At 47.2% G+C, this 25,800-nt stretch overlaps 1 protein-coding gene across 3 annotated transcripts in view; it reads left to right on the top strand.

Moving 5' to 3' along the window:
• The first annotated feature begins 1,905 nt into the window (after nucleotides 1-1,905).
• The window catches only part of ZBTB2 (zinc finger and BTB domain containing 2), a 30,288-nt gene continuing 6,393 nt past the window's right edge, over nucleotides 1,906-25,800 (top strand). The window contains exons 1-3 of one of the 3 annotated variants that reach the window (XM_059700041.1): nucleotides 2,528-2,663; nucleotides 20,026-20,084; nucleotides 20,548-20,732. In XM_059700041.1, the coding sequence (XP_059556024.1) occupies nucleotides 20,560-20,732 (173 nt within the window). In that variant the 5' untranslated portion in view covers nucleotides 2,528-2,663; nucleotides 20,026-20,084; nucleotides 20,548-20,559. Of the gene's footprint in view, nucleotides 2,664-3,034; nucleotides 3,187-20,025; nucleotides 20,085-20,547; nucleotides 20,733-25,800 lie in introns of those variants that run through there. The other 2 variants (XM_059700039.1, XM_059700040.1) reach the window with 2 other exon arrangements.

Genomic DNA, 25,800 nt, shown 5'->3' on the forward strand with positions numbered 1-25,800 from the left:
CATCCCTTATAATGCTATGACCTGATGGTAACTAAAAGTCAAACTAATTAGCATACTTGACAAAATCTAAGAATGCATGTCTATGCCTTGAGAGAACTAGCAGCAAAACAACTGACCATTTCTAAATTCAAGAACAGCAGCTCTAGCCCAGCAGGCTGGCTCAGTGGTTGAGCGTCGACCTATGAATTAGGAGGTCACGGTTCAATTCTCGGTCAGGACACATGCCTAGGTTGTGGGCTCCATTCCATGTGGGGTGTGCAGGAGGCAGCCGATCAATGATTCTCTCTCATCACTGATGTTTCTCTCTCTTTCTCTCCCTTCCTTTCTCTGAAATCAATAAAAATATTTTAAAAATAAAGAATAGCAGCTCTTGAAGAAAAGTCTAGGCCAGTCCTTGACAGTACTTTTCTCTAGGAATAAGATTGAGTTTCAGGGATAACCACTGGATCTATTTTTATACAATTACATAGGATGTAGTATTGAGAAACTATTCATTCATTTTAAGAATAAGCAGTTCTACCCAGCTGGCGTAGCTCAGTGGTTGAGCGTGGACCTATGAACCAGAAAGTCACTGTCCGATTCCTGATCAGGGCACATGCCCAGGTTGCAGCCTTGAGCTCCAGTGTGGGGTGTACAGCATGCAGCTGATCAGATCAATGATTCTCATCATTGATGTTTCTCTCTCTCCCTTTCTCATTTTAAAAAATCTTTTTTTTTAAAAAAAAAAGCATCGTTTCTTTGACTCAAAGCCAATTACTTGAAACACATAAGCAAGTTCCTACACTTCAGGGCTTTCATCTAAACCTTCAGCATTAGTTTCGCCAACTTTTTCTCTTTAGTTTCTCTTAAACCAGTTCACCCTCCATGTAAGCACTCCATCATATTATAAACTTGAAAGTTCAGAGTCAAGGTCTAAAAGAACTAAGGACCCAAACATCTTTAATAGGACTTTCTACCAATCAAAACCACTTTAGTTTCCCAGTAAGATGAAACAGATCTCAACTGGAGAGCCTGGCCTGTCAGCCTGAAGGCCAACTTTGATGTTTAGCGATAATGCACCAGAAATACTTAAACCAGGGTCAGAATTTGGTTTTGTAGGCAGACATTTAACCACTCATGTCATTTACCTCGCTGAACAAATAAGAGAAGTCCAAGGCAGGTATGCATAAATCCATTACCCACGTTTGGACCACCAGTTACACAGCTGCCGACTCCTTCTCCAGAGGGAAGCAGTCGCCGGCAGCACCGTGGAACTACCCGGGTCACTGGATCAAACGCAGAGTTTCAGAAGGGACACTTCTTTCTGTATGTGCATTAGCTGTCTAAGATAGTAATCGTGCCTTAAATACCTGTGAACTATGTGCCAGGGCACTGGGCTATGTAAACCAACATGGGCTGGACAACAAATCAAGGACCTTATGACCAAGACAACCCGCTCTCAAACCAAGTACCCTGCAAACTGCCGCCTCCATTCCCCGAACCATCAAGCCGCATTCATTTTTAAGACTTCAAAATACTGTACATGTAAGTTATAACATCCAGTCCTCAAGGGGCTACGCTGTGCTTCCAAAGACATAAAACGCTAGCAAAACGGCAGCAACACACCAGTAAACTTTAAAAGGTTAAGAATGACTACCCGACCAAGTCCCCTCGCCTGCCCTCTGGCAGCTCGGGGCGCCCCTGCGAAAAGGTCTGGGACCTCTGCATTCACAGACCGGCCGACTCTGGACACCAAAGCCAACAGCAGAGGGAACTGTCCTTAGGTAGCAAACACGCCTTGCAGACGGATATTTTTGGACCAAAGCTTCAAAAGCTAAAACCCAGTGACTGAAATAAACAACCGATTCAATCCCGACAGAAACTTCTTCGATCACACCCAGCACCCAGCTAGTCTGCTGGCACCTCTGCCTCCACACACAGCACCAAGGCATGGCTCTCCCATCGCCGCTGGTGACAACAGGTATCCGTGACTTATCATCTCGGTGGCTCTCAAGTCCACTGCATCTCGAGTCCTAAAGTTAGAAACGTAGGTCAGTAAGGGAGGTCAGGGGACAAAGGGACGGGCCGCGAGAGGTACAGCACCGGGAGCCTGCAGGGGCGTCCGACCAGCAGCTCCCCCGAGCATCCCTCCCCGGAGCATCCCTCCCCCGAGCATCCCTCCCGGGTCCTCCTACCGAAACCCCGCACGTAAACACGGGGCTCGTGACTCGGGCCTCCGGCCCCGGTGCGCGGAGAGCAGTTCCTCGCCGCGGCTGCACATGGCCTGCAGAAGTTCGGCGGAGGCGGAGCGCGGAGCCCGGGTGGGAGCGGCAGCGGAGCGAGCGCTGCAGGCGGCGGCGGCCGAGCAGCAGGAGGCGGAGGCGGAGGCGGGCGAGGGGGAGGGGAGGCGGCGGAGGGGGGCGGAGGGGCTCTTGCCGCCACTGCGCTCGCCGCCTCCCCCCCGGCGGGAGCCGCTCGCAGCCTCTGCACTAGTCGCTCCGCTCGCTCGGTCATGTGACCTTAACGTAACCGGACAGGAAAAGCCCCGCCGCCGCCGCCGCCGGAGACACCGACCGCGGCGGCAGCAGCAGCAGCAGCGAGAGGCGGCGGCGGCGGGCAGGGCACGGCCAGGCCGCCCGGCGGTGCCTCCTCCACACCCCGCGCCACCGCGGCACCGGCGACAGGTAAGCGCGCACCGCCTCCGCTCCCGGGCTGGCGCCCACGTGCCGCCCCCGGCCCGGGCTCCGGGAAGGCGGAGGGGCGGGGGGCACCGGGCTCGCAAACGGTTCCGGCGGAGACGGTGGCAACAAAGGCGACGAATGCCCCCGGCCCGGCTCCGGGCGAAGGCAGGCGGAGGGCCCGGGTCCCTCGGGAACGCGGTTCTGGGAAGTGAGGGCAGGGGCGCCCTGGGGGCGGCGGCGGCGGCGCCTGGCGCCGGGCTCTGGCCGCCTGACAAAACCATCCCCCGGAGCCAGGCGGCGGCGAGTCGGCGGCAGCTCCATCCGGGGCTTTGCGGGAGGGGGAGGGGACGGAAGCCGAGAGGGCGGGCGGCGGATCGGAGGGGAGGAGGGAGGGAGAAAGAGGAGGGGGCGATTCGCGTTCCGTTCCCCATCGCCGGTCCCTCCCTTCCCGCCGCCACCGCGAAGTGCGTCCTGGCGGCGGCCGGTGAGCGTCCCGCGCCGGAGCCCCGAGAGGTTGGCCCGTCAGGTGCGTAATCCTGCCGCCGCCTCCTGCTGCCGCCGCTGCTGCTTCGGCGGCCAGGCCGCGAGCTGCGGAAGTGGGCTGGGGGAGGGGAGCGGGAGAGGGAGGGGGAGGGGAGGGATCCGGTCCGACCGGAGCAGGCCCGGCCTCTCTGGCGCGTCTCCCAGCTGCAGCGGCTCCTACAGCTGCTGCCGCTACTGCCGCGGCTCCGCCTCCCGGCCGCGGGCGGGGGCGCGCACGCGCGCTTCCGGCTCCCTGGGTCTCGCGCTGTCTCCGGCTCTCGCGCGCGCTCTTCCCGCTCCCTGTCTGGCCACCGCCCGCCCCTGGCGCCGGGGCTGCTGCGCCGGCCGGGGCGTCGCGCACGGCGTAGGCGTCGGCATTGTGTTAAACTCCGCGGGACTTGGGAGAGCGCGCGCGCACGCGGGGCCGCGCAGCCCGAGTGCGTCGCCCCTCCCCTCCCGTCCCCTCCCCTCCGCTCCCCTCCCAGTCCCCGGAGGCTGGGGCGGGCCGAGGTGCGCGGCGCCCGGACCTCCCGGCCCCCTCGGGTCTGGCCGGCCCCGCCCCCTGGAGCGGGCGGAGCCGGCGGGGCGGCCGTTGCCCGTCTCTCCCGCGGGTCGGGGAGACGGAGGCCTTCCTGGGCGCCGCCGCGGCCCCACGGCGGGTGTGGGCGCGCCGAGCGGGAGGCCTCGGGCTTCCGCCCCGCGGGCGATGTGCGCCTCCGACGGGGCCGAGCTGCGCTGTGGTTTCTGGCCGCTGCGCCTCGCGGCGGGGGTGCGGCGTGCGAGCCGCGCCCCGGGCAACACAGCCCTCACCCCGAAGGGGTCCCCGAAAGGGAGGAAGGTCGGGGGTGCTGAGGCCGCTCCCCAGCCCCGTGGAACCCCCAAACCACTGACGTTCAAACTGTCCGCAGAGAGACCTGGTGGTACGGAACATGCTCAGGAGGCGAGGGTTTTGTCGCTGGGAGCTGGTGGTGAATCCAGAGGGCAACACAGAAAGCGGGCCGCGCGGAAATGCAGTTGTTGCCACGCCATTTGCTGCAAAAACTTGGAGCCGCCGAGCTAATGGTGCCTTAGGGGAACATCCCGGGCTCGGCTCCCCACCCACCTGCAGTGTCCATTTGCTCATCGGAAAGTGGGCTCCCTTAGTGTGAGTCTCAGTGGTATTCATTTTCAGACGTTACTGTCTTGGTGAAATAAAATATTGAAAGGTCAGACTCCCTGGCTCCCAGAACTGCAAGGGGCTCTGGGTTTCCTTAACCTTGGCCCCCCCCCTTTCCTTTCAGACCATCTGTGTTGACCCCGACCCAGCTCAGGAGCAGCGTGCACATAGCACTAGCGTTTCAATCCGAGAGGCCTGAGATTTAAATAGTAGAAAATCAGAGTTAAGACATTTTAAATCCTCATTTCTCTAATTTATTATAAACCAGAAATAATTATTAATTTTTTTTTTCTGTTCTAAATACCCTTGGTGTCTATCCAGGGTGTTTTGAGGTCATTAAAAGGTAATTTTTAAGAAAGAAAGATAATACCACATTCCTTTAAACTGGGTGTTTCTCACTTACATGCCTGGTTTATATAAGGTTATCTTCTAGCCAAAGAATTGACCCGATGTTGAAACCATCATGAGATCTCCAAGTACAAGAAGTAATACGCCAGTGTTAGTGCCACCGATGGTCCCCAGTGAAGGAGTCCTCAGAGTGGCCGATGAGCGACCCCCAAGCTTTAGTGTCCAGTCCAGCTGCTTGCTCTGGAGTTTTCAAGTTTCTCCTCTCTTCAGAGAGGAAGCAAATAGGCGCTCCACAAACTCCCACCAAAATACTCCAGCAGCAGAGAATAAGCCCTAGGCACGTTTTAGCTCATAGAATAAAAGCTTCCACCGTGACGGTTTCTTTTTTATTTTAAAGAATTAACAAAATAAAACTTTGCACTGTCCTCCAAAGTCTACACTTTCGTAAAAATTCTATGAAATAACCCTCTAAGAACATGTACCTGCATAAGGGGGTATGCTTTTCCCAGCTTGGGAATTACTGAAGTAGAGTTAGGAAGTTGAAGGAGAGCTCAGGCTGGTATGTCACATTGGCTGGGATCAGCTTCGTCAGACCTGGAGCCTCCCCTGCCACCTCCTGTCTCTCATCTCAAGGCCCACGCATCTGTCCCTGAAGTAACCGGGAATCTGGGCAAGTAGTGTGGCAGCAAGCTGTCACAGTAAAGGGAGAACTGCTGGTTGGCTGGACACTGTGCCATACATTTCAGAATGCACCTGGTGAAAGGGCATTTATCATTTTACCCACTGCCTTACGGTCTTCAGGTTGCAAAGCGTGACCCTGAAAACCTAAAAGGAAGTTGAGAATTTTTATTTCCTAAAGAAACAAAAGGCAAAGTAAACCTTCGAAGCATTAGATTGAGAACAGTTTTAAACCTTTTTTATGCTCGAATAGGTTATAATTCTTATTAGCAAATTAAACTTAAAAAATTAAAATATTACTTTGAATCAATAGTGAATACATAAGATCCAGTGTTTTACAATGCTAATAGGTCATTAAGGGATGGAGTCAGTAGCCTCAGAACACTTATCAGGAGGTGGCAGTCCGAGACATTTACAACCTTTTTTTTCTTTTTATGGTGCAAAGGCCAAGTTAGAGGCCAATATCTATGCTCAAGTACATAATCCCCAGCTCACATGCATGAGGTATGTATCCTGTGACTTCCTCACTAAGAAAGGTCTGTGCAGAGGGAGGAATTTGTAAAGCACTTCCATGTGCCCGGTTCAGTACTTATGAAACAACTGTTTTACTTTACAAGAACTTTTAGTACACAGTTCTTGTAAATAGTGTGCGCCCCTACGTTCTGCACCAGGCGAAGGTGAGCATCACAATGGTCTTGAGAACCACCTCCCGGTGTGTGTGTTTTCCTACACCATGCCTAGTCACTGAGATTCTCCACGTCCCCAAAGTGTCTACGTGTCGTCGGCAGTCCCTTGTGAAACAGGACCCCTTTGGGGCTCCCTGAGGTCAAAACTATTTTCATAATGATGCTAATGTGTCACTGGCCTTTTTCACTGTGGAAAACGTGTCCACATTGGGAAGATGCACATAACTCAGTGAGCTGACATTTCCAAATGATCAATGGATGACGTTAAAAGTCCCCTTCAGGTAAACAATTCATTCCAAGTGCAAGATAGAGCAATGAATTTTACTGTAATAGAGTAGAAAAATAGCATTTATTGATGTATTTTGAGATCACACAACTCTTAAGAAACTAACACTTGTCAAGTTTTGATGTAGTATCAAAGAATATCCACAATTACCAAAAATGGCTATTAAAAATTCCTTTTTTTCCAACTATACAGTTGAGTTAGGCTGGATTTTCTTCAATACTCAACCAAGCTCTTGCCAGTTTGCTCAGTGGTTAGAGTGTTGGCCTGTGGACTGAAAGGTCACAGGTTCTATTCCAGTCAAGGGCACATCCCTCCCACCGGCAAGGGCACCTACAGGAGCCAACTAATCAATGTGTCTCTCACACCAATGGTTCTCTCTTTGTCTCTCTCCGTCCCTTCCACTCTCTAAAAATCAATGGGAAAGGATTAACAACAAAAAAACACTCAACCAAAACCAATTATCACAACAGAGTCAGTGGAGCGCAAAGTAGATGCAGAACCCAACTCTCTTCTAACTAAAGAGATTTGTAAAATTATGACAAGATGCCATTTCACTAATTTGTTGTTTTGGAAAATATATTTTTAATAAAAGTGTTACATTAGCACACAGTGGGCTTAATAAAGGAGTCCTGATACCAAAAAGTATGAGAATCCCTGCCCTCAAATCCTATATAATAAAAGGCTAATGTGCAAATCAACCGAACAGCAGAAGGACCGGTTGCTATGATGCACACTGACCACCAGGGGGGCAGACGTTCAATGCAGAAGCTGCCCCCTGGTGGTCAGTGCGCTCCCACAGGGGGATCCCTACTCAGCCAGAAGCCCTGAGCCTGGGCTCACAGCTGGCAAGCACAGTGGCAGGGGCAGGAGCCTCTCCCACCTCCGGAGCAGCACTAAGGATGTCCGACAGGGAGCGGGCCTTAGCCGTCAGTCAGACATCCCCCGAGGGCTCCCGGACTGCAAGAGGGCGCAGGCCGGACTGAAGGACGCCCCCCCCCCCCCCCACCAAGTAAACGAATTTTGTGCACCAGGCCTCTAGTATTACTCAAGACTTTGAATGAAAACACATTTGGTGCTCCTTTCTCTGGCATACACTGAGCTATTTCTATAGGTGACTATATTTTCTTCAGATTGATTTTACTAATCATACAGCATTTTTAAAAAGGCAGTCTCTGCTTTGGTGGGTTATTATAAGCAAACTAGATTAGGTTTGAAATTTTGCTGTGTGTTCATATGTAGATTTCCTTAAAGTTGATTGTAGCATAATGCCTTTAGAGTTACCACTTTAATATCAAGTCTTTATTTGCCATAAATTTCTGACTTGCTTCTCCTTGGCACCTAAACTGTCCCTGAAGTGGCCTCAGCTTATACTCAGAAACTGAAAACTAATTTTAATGTTAACAAAATATAATTGAAAAGACAAATCTTTTACAAGTTCATGTTTTCCAAAGTCAAAATAAGTGCTATTGGTTCATTTATTTCCCTCCTTTTTTAATTACTATAGAAGAGGATTGACTAAAGAAAAGTTAAAATATACATATACCATTCTGTCACCACAACTAAATAAGACACATTTCCTAGCTTTGAAATACAGTTTTAAAATATATTAAAATTCAAATGACCAGGCTTGTTCAAGTTTACCTTATGAGCCTTCAAGTATTAATTATTAATAATACTGAAAAAAGCAGTTTTTTCATCCTGGTAAGTGGTCTAACCACTTGAAAGAATCAATCTTACTTGTGGGAAGTGCTTTTCTGTTACTGATGCATGCTGTGCATTACAATATTCATATATGCTTCACTTGAATAAAATCAAGGACTTCAGAGGACCTTTGAGTGCCCTTGAAATGGGTAGTCTAAGTGGTATTTTGTATCTTCAGAGAGCTATTATCTTTAAAAAGTAAATCATCAATTCCAAAAGCTGTTTTGGCCTCTTCTCATACTGAAAGTGGAGGAACTTGAGTTGTCAGAATACAGTGTGATTACGTGTGTTCTGTTCAGCTGCACCTCCAAACACTGAGTAACAAGGATCAGCCCACATGTGCTCCGTGATGGGAGCTGAAAGCCCTGCCATCTGGGTGGTGTCAGTTATCAGTGTGGGAAACAGCGGTGATCAAAGCCAGAGCTTTAAACAATATAAACCATCATTTACGTTTGGCTTTGGAAAGTGTTTCTCACTTATTTCAACATGACATCTTGTAGTCTCTGAATTTACTTAAGGGAAAAACCACTTTGTACATTCAAACATACATAAAGAAGGCATTCTATGAAAACCCACTTTTAAGAATTGCCTCCGCCCTGGTTGGTTTTGCTCAGTGGTTAGAACCGTTAGCGTGTCTGCCCAAGGACCAAAGGGTCTCCAGTTCAATTCCCGATCCCTGCCCAATCAGGACACGTGCGGGAGGCAATCAATCTATGTGTCTCTCTCACATCAATGTTTCTCTCTCTCTCCCTCCCCTTCCTTCCTCCCCTCCATTCATTCTTTAAAAAATCAATGGAAAAAATATCCTTGGGTTAGAATTTTTTTTTTTTTTATTTCAGAGAGGAAGGGAAAGGTAGACAGAGATAGAAACATCAATGATGAGAGAGAATCATTGATCAGCTACCTCCTGCACACCCCATACTGGAGATCAAGCCCACAACCCAGGCATGTGCTTTTGACTGGAATCGAACCCAGGACCCTTCAGTCTACAGGCGGACGCTCTATCCACTGAGCCAAACCCGCTAGGGCTCCTCAGGTGAGATTTTTTTTTACAAAGGGAAAAAAAAAAAATTGCCTTCCTTAAACAAAAGAAGTATTCATAATCTAAAAAAAAAAGAATTGTCTCCCTTCCCCATCTCTACTTTAGTTCTCTGCTCACTATTCTGATTTAGATTTTTTCTAAGTTCCATTAACAGTATTAAATGGCTGGGGCTTTGTTAGCAGTCCTCCGTGACTAGTATTAATAAGAACTTTTAGGAATGATCTATAGCAAGGTAGGGTAGTGGGAAAAGCATGAAATTTACACACAGAAGGCCACGGTTCAATGAACTCCTGTTTTTTAGTTTTTACTTCTCTGAACTATCATCTAGTCACAGTGATGGTGAACCTTTTGAGCTCGGCGTGTCAGCATTTTGAAAAACCCTAACTTAACTCTGGTGCCGTGTCACATATAGAAATTTTTTGATCTTTGCAACCATAGTAAAACAAAGACATTTATTTTATATATTTATTTTATATATTTAAATGCCATTTAACAAGGAAAAATCAACCAAAAAATGAGTTCGCGTGTCACCTCTGACACGCGTGTCATAGGTTCGCCATCACTGATCTAGTGATTTAAGGATGTGTCTTCTGGAGTCAGACATACCTGGCTTCTCCTAAGACTCTCAGACACAAATCACAGTCAAGACTTCAGAGCTCCAGATCTTTACAACGAGCATGTAGATGTTCTGCACGGCTCTCCGTGGGTGTCTGTGAAGCCTCTCAACCCCAACCTGTCTACACCTCACTTCATGATCTTCCCCAAAAATGGGGGTTTTGCCCAGGTTCCCTCTCCTGGCAGAGAGCCTCCCGATCTATCCAGTCACACGGGTTAGAAACCTAGGAGTCATCTTGGACACCTAGATCTTCCCCAGCCTCCTCCATCTAATCCACCAGCCAATCCTTTGATTTTTTTATCTTCCAACTATCCCCGCCCCCTTTGTCTTCATCATCACCACCCAGTCTGTCATCTCCTTTCTCCACCACTTCTGCCATACCTCCACTGCCCCATCTTAGTTAGCTTTGCACTTGCAGGCATCTGATGATGTCACCCTGCCGCTGGAAATCCCCTGCAGTGGCTTCTTACCGCCTTGAGGAAGGGAACCAAAATCTTTCACCGACCTGAGTCTCCGGCCTCATCTTGCCTCATCCTTCTCTGTCTGGCTCTTTGCCCTAAAGCCACTTTGACCTCCTTTCCATTCCTCAATTGCATCTTACTCCCTCCGATCTTAGGGCCTTCGCAAATGCTGATCCCTCTGCCTGGGATACTCTATTTTGATCAATTAACTCTTCTCATTCTTTATTCACTTAACTGGCATTTCCGTACAAAAGCCTTCCCTAGCCCTAGCTGGTTTGGCTCAGTGCATAGAGCGTTGGCCTGCAAACCCAAGTTCTGTTCCGGTCAAGGGCACTTGCCCGGGTTGTGGGTTCGATCCCCAGTAGGGGGCGTGCAAGAGGCAGCCAATCAATGATTCTTTCTCATTGATGTTTCTGTCTTTCTCTACCTCTCCCTTCCTCTCTGAAATCAATAAAAAAAAAAAATATTAAAAAAAAAACAAAAGCCTTCTCTAATCCCCAAACCCCAAATGAGACCCCAGTTTATGATCTCATATTTATATTTTTCTTTGATAGCTCTTATCAGAGTTGGCTATTACAAATGTGTATGCTCATTTGATGACACCCTGGAACTCTGTATTCTGTGTATCATTGCATCCACTGTGCCTGGCACCTTAGAAAGCTATCCCTAAATACCTGACCACTTCCCAAATCTGCTTCTTACGAGTTAGCCCTGCATGTGGGCAAGGTACGTCACTTCTCTAAGTCTAAATTTCTTCTTCTGGAAAGAGGATAACTGATCCTTGGCACATAAGAGGTCATTTTTAAATTAATGCTGTAGTTATTATAATTAATAATGAATAGTAAGAAAGTGATTTACCATGGTATTGAGGATTAACTGTTATGTGTAAAGGATTATCATAACTCTAAAACACTATTCAGAACTTAATTGTTACCATGAAGTGACATTTTAAAAGTGAAACATTTTTCCAAAATGTAGGGCACAGTAAATTGATGAGAATTTTTTAGGTTAGTCTAAGATCAATAGAAATTGAACTTTTACCGCAAATCACCCAGCTAGTCAAGGCCAAGCCATGACTGGGACTCAACACTCTCCTCTCCAAACATATAGTTATCAATTTATTCAACAAATACTGAACACCCAACCACTTGCTGTGCACATGGACAAAGTAATAAATGATAAATAAGGCTTAGTGCTGGCTTTCCGGAAGCATCAGGCAGACACATGCAAGCTGGCTTGTTCACGGATGCCCCGGGGCAGGTAGAGCCTCCTTATCTGGGGATCAGGACATTTCTGCAGAGGACAAGTACAGCTGGGGGAGGGGGGCAGGTGGCAGTGTGCCTCCTGTTGGAGGGCCTAAGGCCCCTCCCCATCGTCTGTAGAAATCGGGCTGCTGAGCTGCCCAGCACTGAGAGCGAGGCCTCAGCAGTGAGTGGTGCAGACTGTTAGGACCCAGCAATTTCCTGGGCATTCAAAGCCTTCTGGGCAAAGAAAATTGCCCTTCTTCACCTTCTCATTCATCCGGAATTGCCAAAGTGAGTGAAATGACATCGTTGTGTGTCTGTTATTACATACTTACATGAAACTGTATTTTTTTTTCCTTTATTGATTTGAGAGAGAGAGAGAAACATGGATTTGTTGTCCCACTTATTTATGCATACATTGGTTGCTTCTTGCGTGTGCCCTGATCAGGATCGAACCCGCAAGCTTGGTGCATCGGACAACACTGTAACCACCAGAGCTACCCAGCCAGGGTGAAACTAGATTTTTGGTAATACTTGGACTTCAGAACAAATTGGGACACTAAATGATCACTTCGTAAAGGTCACCAAGCAGACAATCTTGTATCAAGAAAGCAATGAGGCACAACTTGATGTCATACAGTAAAATCTTGGGTTGTGATGTCTTTGTGTGGAAAAAAAACTTCCATTAAATCTAGTGCCAAACTTGCCCTTCCTTTAGAAAGATATTCTGACATTATGTCCTTTCTACCTATTTACATTTTTAAAAATCTCCCTGCGCAGCTGGTGTGGCTCAGTGGTTGAGTGTCGACCTATGATGAACCACGAGGTCCCTGTTGGATTCCCAGGCAGGGCTCATGCCCAGGTTGTGGATTCGATGACCCAGTGTGGGGTGTGCACGAGCAGCCAATTAATGATTCTCTCTCCTCATTGATGTTTCTATCTCCCCCTCTGAAATCAATAGAAATATATTTTTAAAAATCTCCCATCCCTACCAAGCATGTATATTTTTTCTTGCAAAATAAAGAGGGAGCCACAGACTGTGGGAGCTGCTGTTTCGAGGTTGGGTGTGTGGTTTTTAGAAGGTCTGTGCAATCCCAGGTCTGGAAGCCATCAGATTAGATCCACACTAGAGCCTGTGGTGCAGAGTCAGCAGGGGCTGGGTCATGCGGGCTGGGTGAGCTATGCTGAGGAATGTGGGTTTCTTCCTAAAGGCAGTAGGGAGTCACAGGAGGATATTAAGCAGGATAGAAGCAGCGCATCTGACCTTTGGGAAGATCATTGTGGAGGGATTAGAGGGGCGCTAGAGCTGGAAACGGGAGATGAGCGGGAGGTAGAGCTCAGGTGTGGTAGGGTTCAGGTAGGAGGTGGGTGGTGACTGATGTGAGGGGTGGAAGAAGTGGAGGCCTCAAAGCTGAACTGAGAGTCCTCGCTTGGTCAAGGGGTGGATGATGGCGCCAGGCCGAGGCTGGGGGAACAGAAGGATCAGGTTTGTGTCTATGGCTTTTACAATCCTTTTGGAGAAAAGGGGGTGGGAGAGAGCGGGGGGGGGGTGGGGGGGGATTTGGGTTGTTTTACCCAGATTGAATGTAGGGTTCCTGTGGGACAGCCAAGTGCAAGTGGATCAGATCACTAAAGAGCCTGCAGATGAGAAGTGGGCTGTGGACCAAGGAGGGGAGCGTCAGAAGAGGAATCATTGATGGAGATTAAAATAGAACAGCCAGAGGTGAGACCAAAACCAGTACAGCGGCCTGGACGCCAGGAGCGAACATCGATGGTGCAGGAGGAAGGGTGTTAAGTGCCGCAGAGGTGGCGTCCGTGGGGCTGGGGCACAAGCCTGGGTGCCCTTGGTGAGCCATCGCAGTGCAGGGGGCTGATGTGGCTGCTGAGCAGTCGATGGAGGTGGGAGAATAGACATCCATTTCCACAAGGTGGGGGCGCCTTGAGCAGGGCAGCCGGTTAGATGCTGCATCCTCAGCCTAGGCAGCATTCTTCTGCAAGTACAGCCACTTGGGAAGGATTCCGAAGGGGCCACGTGAGGGAAGGAGGTTTGGGAAAGGGCAGTGCTGTCAGCTGGGCTGGGCGGGCGGGCGGGGTGGGAGTTGCCCATGATGCACTTCAGCTAGAATCCAGGCCTGGTCCCCTCCTCTCTCTCCCTCCTGCCTCTCATCCCTTGATCTCAGGATATTCACAAATGTAAGAGTTTAAGGTGGTGGTTTTTTTTCTTCCTGAGAAAGACTTTTTCGTGTCTCACATAAGATTTTTAAAAATTGATCTGTGTGGGATTTTCCCATGTGAATTGTGAACATATGACTAGTCTTTTCTTTTTTCCTCCTTTCATGTGCTTCACTTCTCTGCGACTCCTGTCGTGTTCTTCCCTCTGTGTTTGAAAGGCATGTCAGTCAGTGTTTCCTATTCTAGAGGTTCCAAAATTGAGACACTAAAATAACTAGTAGACTCCCTTAGAAAGAAAACATTTCACAGTTTAGTCATGGCTTCATTCTTACAGTCTGAATAAAATACTTCTGTTCGTCAGTTCAGGGGATGAGAGGGAGCCAGGCATTTTGCTGTGTCCAAGGAGATGACACATATCTGTTCATACAAAACCTGAAAATCCTATAAAATACTGATAAGTTTGATGCCATTAAAATAAAAGTATATATGTAAAAAAATCTCTATAAAACAAAATCAGAAGAGAAAAATATTAGTAAAAGCTGTGACAAAGGGCTCACATATAATTTTCCTTATATGCAAAGAATTTTAAAGATCTACAAGGAAAAAAGCAACCTAATGTTTTGTTTTATTTTGTGTGTTTTTTGTTAATCCTCACTCGAGAATATTTTTCCATTGATTTTTAGGGAGAGTGGAAGAAAGAGGGAAAGCCAGAGAGAAACATCGACGTGAGAGAAACACACCAATTGGTTGCCTCCTGCATGAGCCCTGACCAGGGCCCAGGGCCCAGGCCAGGGAGGAGAACACAAACAAGATACATGCCCTTGATCAGAATCGAACCCGGGACCTTTGGCTCTATCCACTGAGCCAAACCGGCTAGGCAACCTGATTTTTAAAAGACAAATCTATCTATCTTCCTTTCTTTCTTTCTTTCTTCCTTTCTTCCTTTCTCTCTCTCTCTCTCAAAATCAATTTTTTAAAAAAAAGTTATGCCCAGTGTTCACCAGAGTTTGGGGAAATGGTGGGGATGCAGAGACAGCTCCCACATTTTAAGTGTCCATAATATTTGAATCTCTTATAACAAATACATATACTTAAAAGCAGCAATAACAAGACTATTTCTCAGTATTTTAAACAAACACGTTTGCATTGTATGCTCTGACACATCAAATGGACCATTTGCACTTACGGATTCTATCATCTTGAGCAAGCTACCTAACCACTCTAAGGCTATTTACTCATTTATATAACGTGGGTAGCAATTCCTCAAAAAGCTCAAATAAGTTCCTGTGAAATTAAATGAATAGCACAAGGAAATGAATGGTTAACAGTAAACACTCCATAAATAATAGCACTCTCGTCATAACACCGAGTGGCTAACAGCAGTGTGTTCGTGCACTTGAAGCTACTGTCAGTGGACGTGACGCCTGAAGCTGCCTAAACGTAGATAAACTTGATTAGAGCCAGAGCACGTGACAAAGCAGCTCATCACAGTTTGCTCTTAGAAAATACACTTTTTTTGTAGAGAAAAGTAGGTTAGTAAGATGGAAAAGGTGTTCTGGCACTCTTCAGAGCACAGCCTTGAAGACAAACTTCTAGTTATATCCTGGTGGAGGTTAGGTTAGAGCAGCCGCGGGCAAACTACGGCCCGGCCGGCCCGCCGGATCCTGCCCGTTTGAAATGAATAAAACTAAAAAAAAAGAAAAAAAGACCGTACCCTTTTATGTAATGATGTTTACTTCGACTTTATATTAGTTCACACAAACACTCCATCCATGCTTTTGTTCCGGCCCTCCGGTCCAGTTTAAGAACCCATTGTGGCCCTCGAGTCAAAAAGTTTGCCCACCCCTGGGTTAGAGTGATGTTCTTTGTAACCAAGGTTACCTTGCAACCTGGCACTGTCACCTGGCACCGTCTCTGCTTTCATCATGAACCCCGTGCCTTTCCTGTCTCCCCTTCCTTATCTGAGCACTTTCACCTCCTCTGACATACACAGAAAACACTGGGGAACCAAGTTCCTGACCCTCCCATCCATGTTCGCACTTCAGTGACACTACAATCTAGGTCTTTATACTCAAATTACTGTGATGTGGGTCCAGTTCTTGGTAGAAAACACGCAACTTGACATCCTGGAGTCTTGCTTTATGACCTGATCCGTCTCTTAAAGTATTATTTCATTTGGTTCATTTATTTTAGGGCCAACTTGCTTGTTTCTGAATCTCTCAGCTCATCCCTAGCACAGGAAAGAGAGTGGGGAATTCACCTGTTGAGTCAGAATTGCTGTGGGTCAGATTTTGCTTCAGCCCAGCCCACGTTGCTCAGTGGTTGAGCGTCAACCTATGAACCAGGATATCACAGTTCGATTCCCGGTCAAGGCACATGCCCAGGTTGGGGGCTCAATGCCCAGGTTGGGGGCTCGATTCCCAGGGGGGGGGGGCATGCAGAAGGCAGGCAGCCAATCAATGATTCTTCATCATTGGTGTTACTATCTCTTTCTCCCTCTCTTTAAAAAAAATTTTTTTAAGTTTTTTTAAAAGTTTTTTGGTAATGCATTCTCCACAGTAGCTTCCATAATTCTGAAGTTATCTATTTTTTTAATCTGGCTAATTAATTTTTGTGTTGGGCTTTTTTATAAATTAAATTCTTTATTTTGAGATAACTACAGATTCATATGCAATTGCAAGAAATGAGAGTGGAACCTTATATGCCCTTTACCTTTATTTCCACTAATGGAAACATCTTGCAAAACTGCAGTATGATATCACAGCCAGGATGTTGACATTGACACAGCTGAGCTACACGACATTTCTATCGCCATGGGGATCCCTCCTGTTGCCCTTCTAGAGCAGAACCCATTTCCCTTCTGTTCCCCTCACCCCTCCGCTGCCAGTCTGTTCTTCATTACTGTCATTTTCAAGAATGTTATATAAGTGGAATTGTTCAGCATATAGCCTATTGGGATTGGCTTTTCCACTCATCATTGCGTGTCTCTGTAGTTCATTTCTCCTTATGGCTGAATAGTTTTTGTTGTATGGGCATACCACACTTTATTTACCCATCAAAGGACGTCTGAACTGTTCCTGGGTTTTGACTATAAGAATAAAGCTGCTGTGTATATCCATGTGCAGGGTTTTTGTGAGCGCCAGGCCTTCACTTCTCTGGAATAAATGTCCATGAGTGTAACTGCTGGGTAGTATGGTGTTTACATATTTAGTTTTTTAAGCAACTGCTAACTGCCCTCCGGAGTGGCTACAGGGCTTCACATTCCCACCAGCAGGGTTTGAGCAATCCAGTTTCTCAGCATCCTTGCCAGCACTTAGTGCTATCATTGTTTTGTGTTTTGGCCATCCTGATAGGTATATAGTGAAGTCTCATGTGGTTTTAATTTGCTTTCTGAATTGCTAATGTGTTTAACGTCTTTTCTTATGTTTATTTGCCTTCTGTACATCCTCTTTGGTGTAAGATCTCTTAAAATCTATTGCCCACTTTCTAACTCAATTGGTTTTTTACTGTTGAGTTTTAAGAATTTTTATATATTTTTGAGACTAGTTCTTTATCAAAGGACTAGTTTGCAAAGGTTTTCAAATTTTTCTTACTGGTCTTTAGCTTCGTTTTGCTTGTTTGTTTTTAATTTTCTTAACAGGGATTTTCTCAGAATGGAAGTCTTTAATTTTAATAAAGTCTAATTTATCAATTTCTCCTTTTATGGATTGTACTTTTGATGACATGTATAAAAATCCTGTATCTAACCATAGATCTCTAAGATTTTCTCCCTTTTTTCTTTTCCAAAAGCTATACTTTGGTGTCTTAAATTTGAGTCTGTGATCCACTTTGAGTTAAAATATTTTTAATATGTTTTTTAATTCCTTTTTAATTTTTAAATATATTTTTATTGATTTCAGAGAGGAAGGGAGAGAGAGAAACATCAATGATGAGAGAGAATCATTCATCAATCATTCATGGACTGCCTCCTGCATGCCTCCCACTGGGGACTGAGCCTGCAACCCAGGTATGTGCCCTTGACCAGAATTAAACCTGGGACCCTTTGGTCCACAGGCTGCGCTCTATCTACTGAGCCAAACTGGCTAGGGCTTCTTAAATATGTTTTTATTGATTTTTTTAGAGAGAGGAAGGGAAAGGGACACAGAGAAACATAAATGAGAAATATTGATCAGCTGCCTCCTGCAGGGCCCCCCACAGGGGATCTACCCTGAAAACTGGTATGTGCCCTGGCCAGTGACCTCTTAGCTCCTGGGTCAATGCCCAACAGCCGATCTACACCAGCCACGCCACTTTGAGTTAATTTTTATATAAGATTAGTCTTAGGTCAAGCTTCCTTCTCTCCCACCTCCCCCTTTTGCCTATGGAAGTCCAGCTGATTCAGAACCATTTGTTGAAAAGATTATTCTTCCATTCCTCCATGGAATTTTTTGTGCCTTTATAAACCATCAATTGTGCATCTTTGTGTGGGTCTACTTCTGAGTTCTCTTTTCTGATCCACTGATCTGTGTTTATCCCCCCACCAATACCACACAGTCTTGAGAACTGTAGCTTATATAATACATCTTGAAATGAATACACTGATTGCTCCTGTGGAATCATGAGCAGAGCAAGGATGATGGCCAGGTACAGAAGGTCACCAGGGTGGAAAGCCCCACGGTGCCTAGCAACGGAGAGTCAGCTGTTGGGTGACTTTTCTCCCCTAGCCTATCGCTGGTCCTGCAGCTTGGACCCCCTGACCTTTCCTACCTGGAGATAACATCTGTGCCTCAAGTTGAATTTCAGTGCAGGCCCATTAAGCAACAAAACCAGCCTCAGGACCAGCGGCACTGGAAAGTGACCCCCTGCCCTGGTGCCGGCCAATCAATCAGTGACCACACCCCTGAAAGGACACACCTGGAAAGCTGCTGAATAGTCTATTAAGATCTTCCCTGGGACCTCCCTAACATCTCCACCCTTAAAACCTTATGAAGAGGCCCCAGTGGGCTTCCCTTCCTCTCCCCTTCCCCTCTCCCTCCCTGCCCCGGCGCATTGCTGTCAGCTTCCTCACTCCCAAGCTCCAAGGGCCCTTCTTTTACCTCTACAACCTGTTTTCTAAGCCCATATCTTCTAGGAATTACTTCTAACTCTGTAATTTACCAATAAGTGTTCCCTTACAGTCGGGTCTTGGCTCTGAATTTTTTCCTAGCCAGAACCCAAGTACCGAGGTTGCTGAACACAAGGGTCAGACACCCGGTGCCGTTCCTGCTGCTTACAACACTCCCACTTTATTACTCTTTTTAAGAAATTGTTGTAGCTATACTAGTTCCTTTGCCTTTACCTATGCATTTTAGGTTACTGTCTATGTCTTCAAAAAACTCCTACTTGGACAGTATCTCTCTAATTGCTGGATGGAGGTGCTGCTTAATTCATGAGTCCCTTAATAAAACCAATCAATCTTCAAAAAATAAAAATCTTACAAGGATTTTGATAATTGTATCAAGCCCTAGCTGGTTTGGCTAAGTGGATAGAGCATCGGCCTGCGGACTGAAGGGTCCCTGGTTCCATTCTGGTCAGGGGTGCATGCCCAGGTTGCGGGCTCGATCCCCTATCCCCCGTTGGGGCGTGCAGGAGGCAGCTGATCAATGATTCTCTCTCATTGTTGATGTTTCTAGCTCTCTCTTTCTCTCCCTTCCTCTCAGAAATCAATAAAAATATATTTTTAAAATAAAATTTGTATCAAATCTATAGATCAGTTTGGGGAAACACTGATATTTTTACTGTGTTGAGTCTACCTAACTGTAAATACAGTATGTCTCTCCATTTATTTCGATCTTTTTTTATTTCTTTCATGAGCATTGTGTAGTTTTCAACAAACAAGACTTATGTCTTAGATTTATGTGTTGTATTTCTTTTCTGTTTTTTCAGTGATTGTAAATGGGATATTCTAATTTCAGGGTCCCCAAGTCCAAAGTTAGCATGCAGAATTAGTTGATTTTCATATGTTTATTTGATGGCATCCTGGGGCATTGCCAAACTCAGTTTTTAGTTCTAGGAGTTTGGGGTACATTCCTTGGGGTTTTTTTAAGTAACAACCATGTCACCTGCAAATGGAGACAGTTTTGTTTTTCTTTTCCTGTGTGAATGCCTTTTCGTTCCTTTCCTGCTTTATTGCACTCGCCAGAACGTCCAGGACTATGTTGAATAGTGAGAGCCGACAACCTTTCCCTGGTCCGATCAGAGAATGACTCTTGTAGCATTAGGTCTCCTGTTAAACATAATGCTGATCTATGTGTCCTTATAAATGCTTTTATAAATGCTGTTTGACTGTGAGGAGGAGCCGGCCACAGCTTTGCTGAACCAGCTCCTCTAGAGTCCGTTCTGCTGTACATGGATTGGGTCCCCTGTGAGAAATGAAGATCTTAGAATCTGGAGTCAGAACACTCAGATTTAAATATCCGCCCTCCTACCTTCTAGCTCCATGGCCTGGGTGATGTTACACCTCGAAGCCCATTTCCTTCTCCACAAAGAGAAGGGTGAGCACCCACTCCTCTTCCTTGCTCCCTCCTGCGGCTGGGAAACTGCCCAAACTTAGTGCGATCTTCACCCCGCCCTGCTGTGGCCCCACCCAGCACCTTAATTTATCTCTAAGGAGATTTGATCATTAACATTTGCATTTGGAATCCTAAACTAAAAGACTAAATGACCTGGGAATGCTTGCTGTCCGGAGGGCAGACTCAATTTCCTGGCTCCTCCTCTTAAACTGCCTTTGTAAATTTGGGCAAATCCCGCAATCCCTGAGTCCCCAACAGTGCCGTCCTCTGTGAATGGGAGTTGTGACAGCTACTCCAAGGGCCGCTGGGAAACTCAATGAGTGGACTTAGGGAACATTTTCAGCAGTGCCTGGCATGTTACCTGTGATCATTGCTATTGGTGACTGTAAGGACACATACTTGTTTGTGAATCATCTTTCTTAAAAAAAAATTGTTTGCTTTGCAGATTTTTAAAAAAATGGATTTGGCCAACCATGGACTTATTCTCCTGCAACAGTTAAACGCTCAGCGAGAGTTTGGTTTCCTGTGTGACTGCACGGTTGCCATCGGCGATGTGTACTTCAAGGCACACAAATCAGTTCTTGCTTCATTCTCCAATTACTTTAAGATGTTGTTTGTCCATCAGACCAGGTAACTAACGTGGTTGTGATACTCGAATGACTGCAGCTCACCTTCGTGGCCCTCTGTCCCGCTGGACCTGCTCTTCGCCCTCAGCGGGACCACGGCCTCCCTCCCCACCCTGGGCTCCCGGGCTCCCAGTTCCCTCCTGACCTCACTCCCCCCTCACCCTTCTTGGTTACCACTTTTCTAAGCCCGTTTCTTCTAATCCCATCCTTCCAGTAGCACCTGGGAATCGTGGGCCTTTGCGCCCCAAGCAGCCCCTCCCGGGGCCCTGGCCAGCGTCACCTGCGCGGTCCAGATCCCAGCTCAGGCCCATGGGGAAGCCGGCTGCCCCTGACCTCATTCATCCCCTCCTCCCCTAATCCGGCCTCAGCTCCGGGCTTCCAGGATTTATCCTCGACTCCTTCTCTAATGGGAAGCTTGATGGCATCCACTCCCCCAATTTTCTCCTTTTCTCTTTTAAAATGTCTCAAGCTCAGTATGTTTACTTGTGTGTGTGTTTTTTCATCCCATCTCTTCTGTCTTGGAGAAGAGGGCCCCTCAGTGTTTAAGGAAAAGGCTCTTCCGACCTCACGCCCCCAGAGCCCAGCCCCTAGTTTTTATTCTGCACTTGGGATTTTATACTTTTAGGCCCCCCAGTGTCTGAAGGGTCACTGCTTCCTTACACGCTGTCTGCCGGCGTTCCGGTGCCGCTCTCCTGTTTGGCTACGGAAGTGCTCCAGGGTGATCCACGGCTTCTTGTACGGGCCTCGGCCCACACGCTTCCTGTCCGCGGGCCCTGTGGCTTCTGCCGCGGCGCTCCGCTGAAATCATCCCTCCAAGGCCACCTCTTCCTCAGCACCTCTGCTCTCCTGTCTCCTGGTCCTTGTCCTGTCAGCACTTGCTGCTGTCTTCTTCCTCGGTCTTCTCTGCATTTGGTCGCTCTGAGCCCATGCTCTCCTGCCCTCTGTGAGGGGGGGTGAGGAGGGTCTGGGGCTCTTCCTTTCTGTGTGCAGTTCTCTTGGGTGCTCACGGGTCTCCTGGATCTCACCTCTGCCCGAAACCAGTTTCCAGCTCTGACCTTGATCTTTATTTCCCAAGGCCCCAGGCTGCCTGCCAGGCAATGATAACTGTATTTCCTCCTTTTATGTCTTTTAGCATATCTAAAACTCAATTAAGCCTTGCCTGAGGTCCCTCTGGGTTTCCCCATTTTTTATCTTTTAGAAACCCATAATTAAAATCTTAGTTCCCAATCAGGTTCTCTTCAAAATACCTTTCATAGTAGTCCTTCCCTTCCCCTCACTTTCATTTGCTAATCATCTCCACGTTAGTGTCAGCTTAATATTCCTGAACATTGCTTTCAGTGTAGTGTGCCTTTAATCAGAAATCCACTTGCTCTGATTGGAAACCGAGAGGGTACCCACTGCATACCAAAATAACATATTCTGCTTTCACAGTCCCACCGGCTTGAAGCCTGACCTTCCCACCTCATCTCCAACTGCACCCCAGTGGGACACCCCACCCTTCACCTGAACCACACTGTGCTGGCCGTATTCTGCCCACCCCCCACTCCCAATTCACCTCTCCAGCACCCCTCCCCTAACCTAGTGAACCAAAAGCTGTCTTTCTCCCTCACATCATAGCACTGGGTGCCCTTTTGTAAGGTCTGTCCATCTTCCCTTTGCTGTCCGTGTACTTGCCTCCCCTCCTCATGTGTATGATTCTCGGGGGCAGAGACTGGGTTTCACAAGTCCTTTTAACTGCGGAGTGTGTAGTTCAGGTATTTGTACATAATAGCACTTGATACGTTTTACCTCGTGACTCTAAGGATGTGCTCCCTTTTGCTGGACTGTCAGAGACTTGCTTCACTTACTGACCTCACCGCCAATGTGGACTTACAAGTCCCAACGCAGTGGGTGACACCTATCTGGAAAGGGGGAAGATTTTATTTGTGGGAGAAGAATACAATGTGATGAGCTTTAAATAGATGCAAGAAACTTAGTGTTGGCAGTAAGTAAAGGGCTTTCCAACAAGGGAATATGGTATCTGTGCAAATAGGAGTCCTGAGTTTAAGCGATGGTGTGCGTTCCTGCACCAGGGTGGCACGGGCCCTGTGGGCTGCCACACAGTGGCCTTGCCCACCTCACTGGGACAAGGCAAATACTGGGTGAAAATTACTCCCTTTTTCTCAAGCCACTAAGAGCTGCTGCCTGGCTGCTTAAGAGAGAGAATCTGAGGGCATAGTTTTTTCACTTGGCAGGGGTGGGGAACCTTTTTCCTGCCAAGGGTCGTTTGGATATTTATAACATCATTCTCGGGCCATACAGAATTATCAGCTTAAAAATTAGCCTGCTATAGTTGGTCAAACATGTAAGTAATTCACCCCTAAAGCCTTGGCAGGGCCAGACCAAATGATTTCGTGGGATCCCCGCCCCTGGCTTAGAGAGTGTTTTGTCTGTAGTTACCACTAGGTGTCTCTGTCCTGTGAACGCTACTCTAAGTGGTTTTAAATCATGTAGGACTGCAGGCTTGTGCTCTCAACCGAGACACGCCTTGCTAATAAGTACAGCTTCTGACAGTGTCTACCATTTGACAGTCTTTCTTTTCAAACTCCTTTAAGCCCATCTTAAGATACTAGAATGTGAAGGAAAAAATGAAATTTTAAATGACTGTGAAAATTTTAAATGACTTTATACGGAAGGCTTGTAGCTGTGCTAAAACTATGTTTTCCCTACATAAAGTGTTCTGTCAAACAGACATGGGCACATCAGGCCACTTGGTGAAATTGTATTGTAGCGAGCTGTGTTCTTCCCAGAGGACTTGGAAATGACCAGCGTGGCCATAGTGAGCTGAGTGGTAGCTGCCTGGGAGGGAAAGCAGTCAAGGATAAAGGTGGCTGGATCTTCTCAAAACAACTTCTTTATGTGTCTATGTGTCTATCTGTGCTTCTGCTTTAAGGGGAAAAAGTTATAATGAAGAAACCAAGATAAGTTTATGTCTGGAAACCGCCCTGGGCCCTGGCAGTGACCCCCAGGGGCCTCCCTTCCTACTCCTGGTGGTTTCTCACCAACTCTCGGGGGCCCCAGAACTGGCTAAAGTATAGACTGGGGTCTCCTCAGCCCCCTCTCTTTGCCATCAGAGACTCACATTGTTACTACACAGAACACTCTTGAGCAGTCTCTGATAGTTCTTGAAAGTCTGAGATGTGTACTGTCCAGTCACCCCCATTCACAGACAGTAGACAGAGGACAACCTACACAATAACAAATGAGGGGAAATTACTGAACTTACAACAAAGATTTTACTATTAAATGGGCCTCTGCTTGGTACCGCTCATGGATGCTGAAAAGCATAGTCCCAGTTTCGGATTTCGGCCCTTGCCTTTCTTTCCTGGGGAGGCAGAGCGCTCACTAACTCTAAGCCCTCCTTCCGCCTGGAGGAATATTCTGTCTTCGCAGACAAGAGGTGCCCAACATCTTGTGGGGATGATTTTTACCCCTAAGGGCCTATGGTTTTCCAATTCTCTGGCCCCTGCCTGGCCCTGGAAAGATCCCCCCTGGTTCTGTCTTCAGGGTAGGGTTGACTGTTTACATTATTCAAGTATTTGTCACCACACTCTCTGAAGCCTCATTCTGAATGCTGAGCTTCCCGAGGGCATCTAAATATGTCACAGTATCCGCAGTGCTGTTGGCACTCACCTTGTGCTTAATGGGAAGACCACCTGTATCTTCGTTCCTATTTAAAGGACTGTAAATAATTTAAAAGGATTATAAAAAGAGGCCAAGTAAAGATATGAAAGATCTGTATATCTTCTTTTTTAATAGTCATGTAACTCTTCCCCTTTAAACTCTCAAGGGATGCCAGTTTTTATGCTTATTCTTTATTCTTTGGCTTCCACACTTTGTAATCAGATATTTCTCGTATGATTATTTGTATGCATTCATCTTGAAACATAATACAGTAATTATTCAAATCTCTGTCACAAATTCCAATTAAAGTCATTTTTCCCCTTTTTTTAATAGAATAAAAATTTAATTTAGAAGAGCTGAGTATACTGTTAATAGTTTAGCATGTTGGAAACTATTTGTTAATAAGATAAAACACCTAAAGGGGCCAAAAAGAGTTATAATAGTAAGAAGTAGTATAATAAATTATTATATCTGGTCAAGATGACAGCATAGGTAAATGCGGTACTCATATCCTCCCTCAACCACATCAAAACTACGACTAAGCTACAGAACAACCATGATTTAGAACCACCTGAAATCTAGCTGAACAGAACTCCTATAACTAAGGATTCAAAGAAGCTACATCGATACGGTAGGAAGGGCAGAGACAAGGAACTGGCTGGTCCCACACTCGTGTGTGGCTGGATATCTCAGCTCAGAGGTCTCCCCTGTGGAGCAAGGGGTCCCAGCCCCACACCAGGCCCCCCAGCCCAGGGTTCCAGTGCCAGGAAGAGAAGTCCCAGAACTCCTGGCTGTAAAAACCAGCAGGAATTGAGGCTGAGGGAGACAGAGGTTGCTGGGGTCTCGGGCGTTCCTCGTTAAAGGGCTTGTGCATGGACTTACTCGGACTCACTCCTTCTGGGCTCCAGGGCTGGGGCAGCAGCTCAAAAGTCTCCAGGGATACAGGGGCATCAGGGTGAGAGCCGGAGGGCCGCTTGCTCCCAGGTGGAAGCGCTGGCAGAACTATCATTCCTTTTCTGAGCGCTTCCCCCAGGAGCTGGCCGGTGGGCACCATATCTGTCTCCACAAGCCTGGCTAAGGCTCTTAGCCCTGCCCTGGTGATCCCCTGAGACCCGCCCTACCCAACTTTTAGGTCCACTCACACTGTTTCCGGTGTTTTTCCACACAATGACTTCTTTTGCCTTATGCTTCAGATGTTCCTAAAATCTCAAATAAGCTGAATTTGGCTTCAGTGTGCCCCGTACCTCCTACAAGCGGCCCCAGGCCTGGCACTAGCAACAGCTGACTGGTTCACAGTGTGGCCTCTCCTGGGCACCTCCAAGCCCAGTAGCATCTGCAGATCCCTTTGTAGCCCATGCTGGGAGGCTCTGGGCAGAACACAGGCAGCAACCTTGGCCTACACCTCCTGG

This window comes from Myotis daubentonii, chromosome 6, assembly GCF_963259705.1.
Source record: "Myotis daubentonii chromosome 6, mMyoDau2.1, whole genome shotgun sequence".
In the NCBI taxonomy this organism is placed as follows: domain Eukaryota; kingdom Metazoa; phylum Chordata; class Mammalia; order Chiroptera; family Vespertilionidae; genus Myotis; species Myotis daubentonii.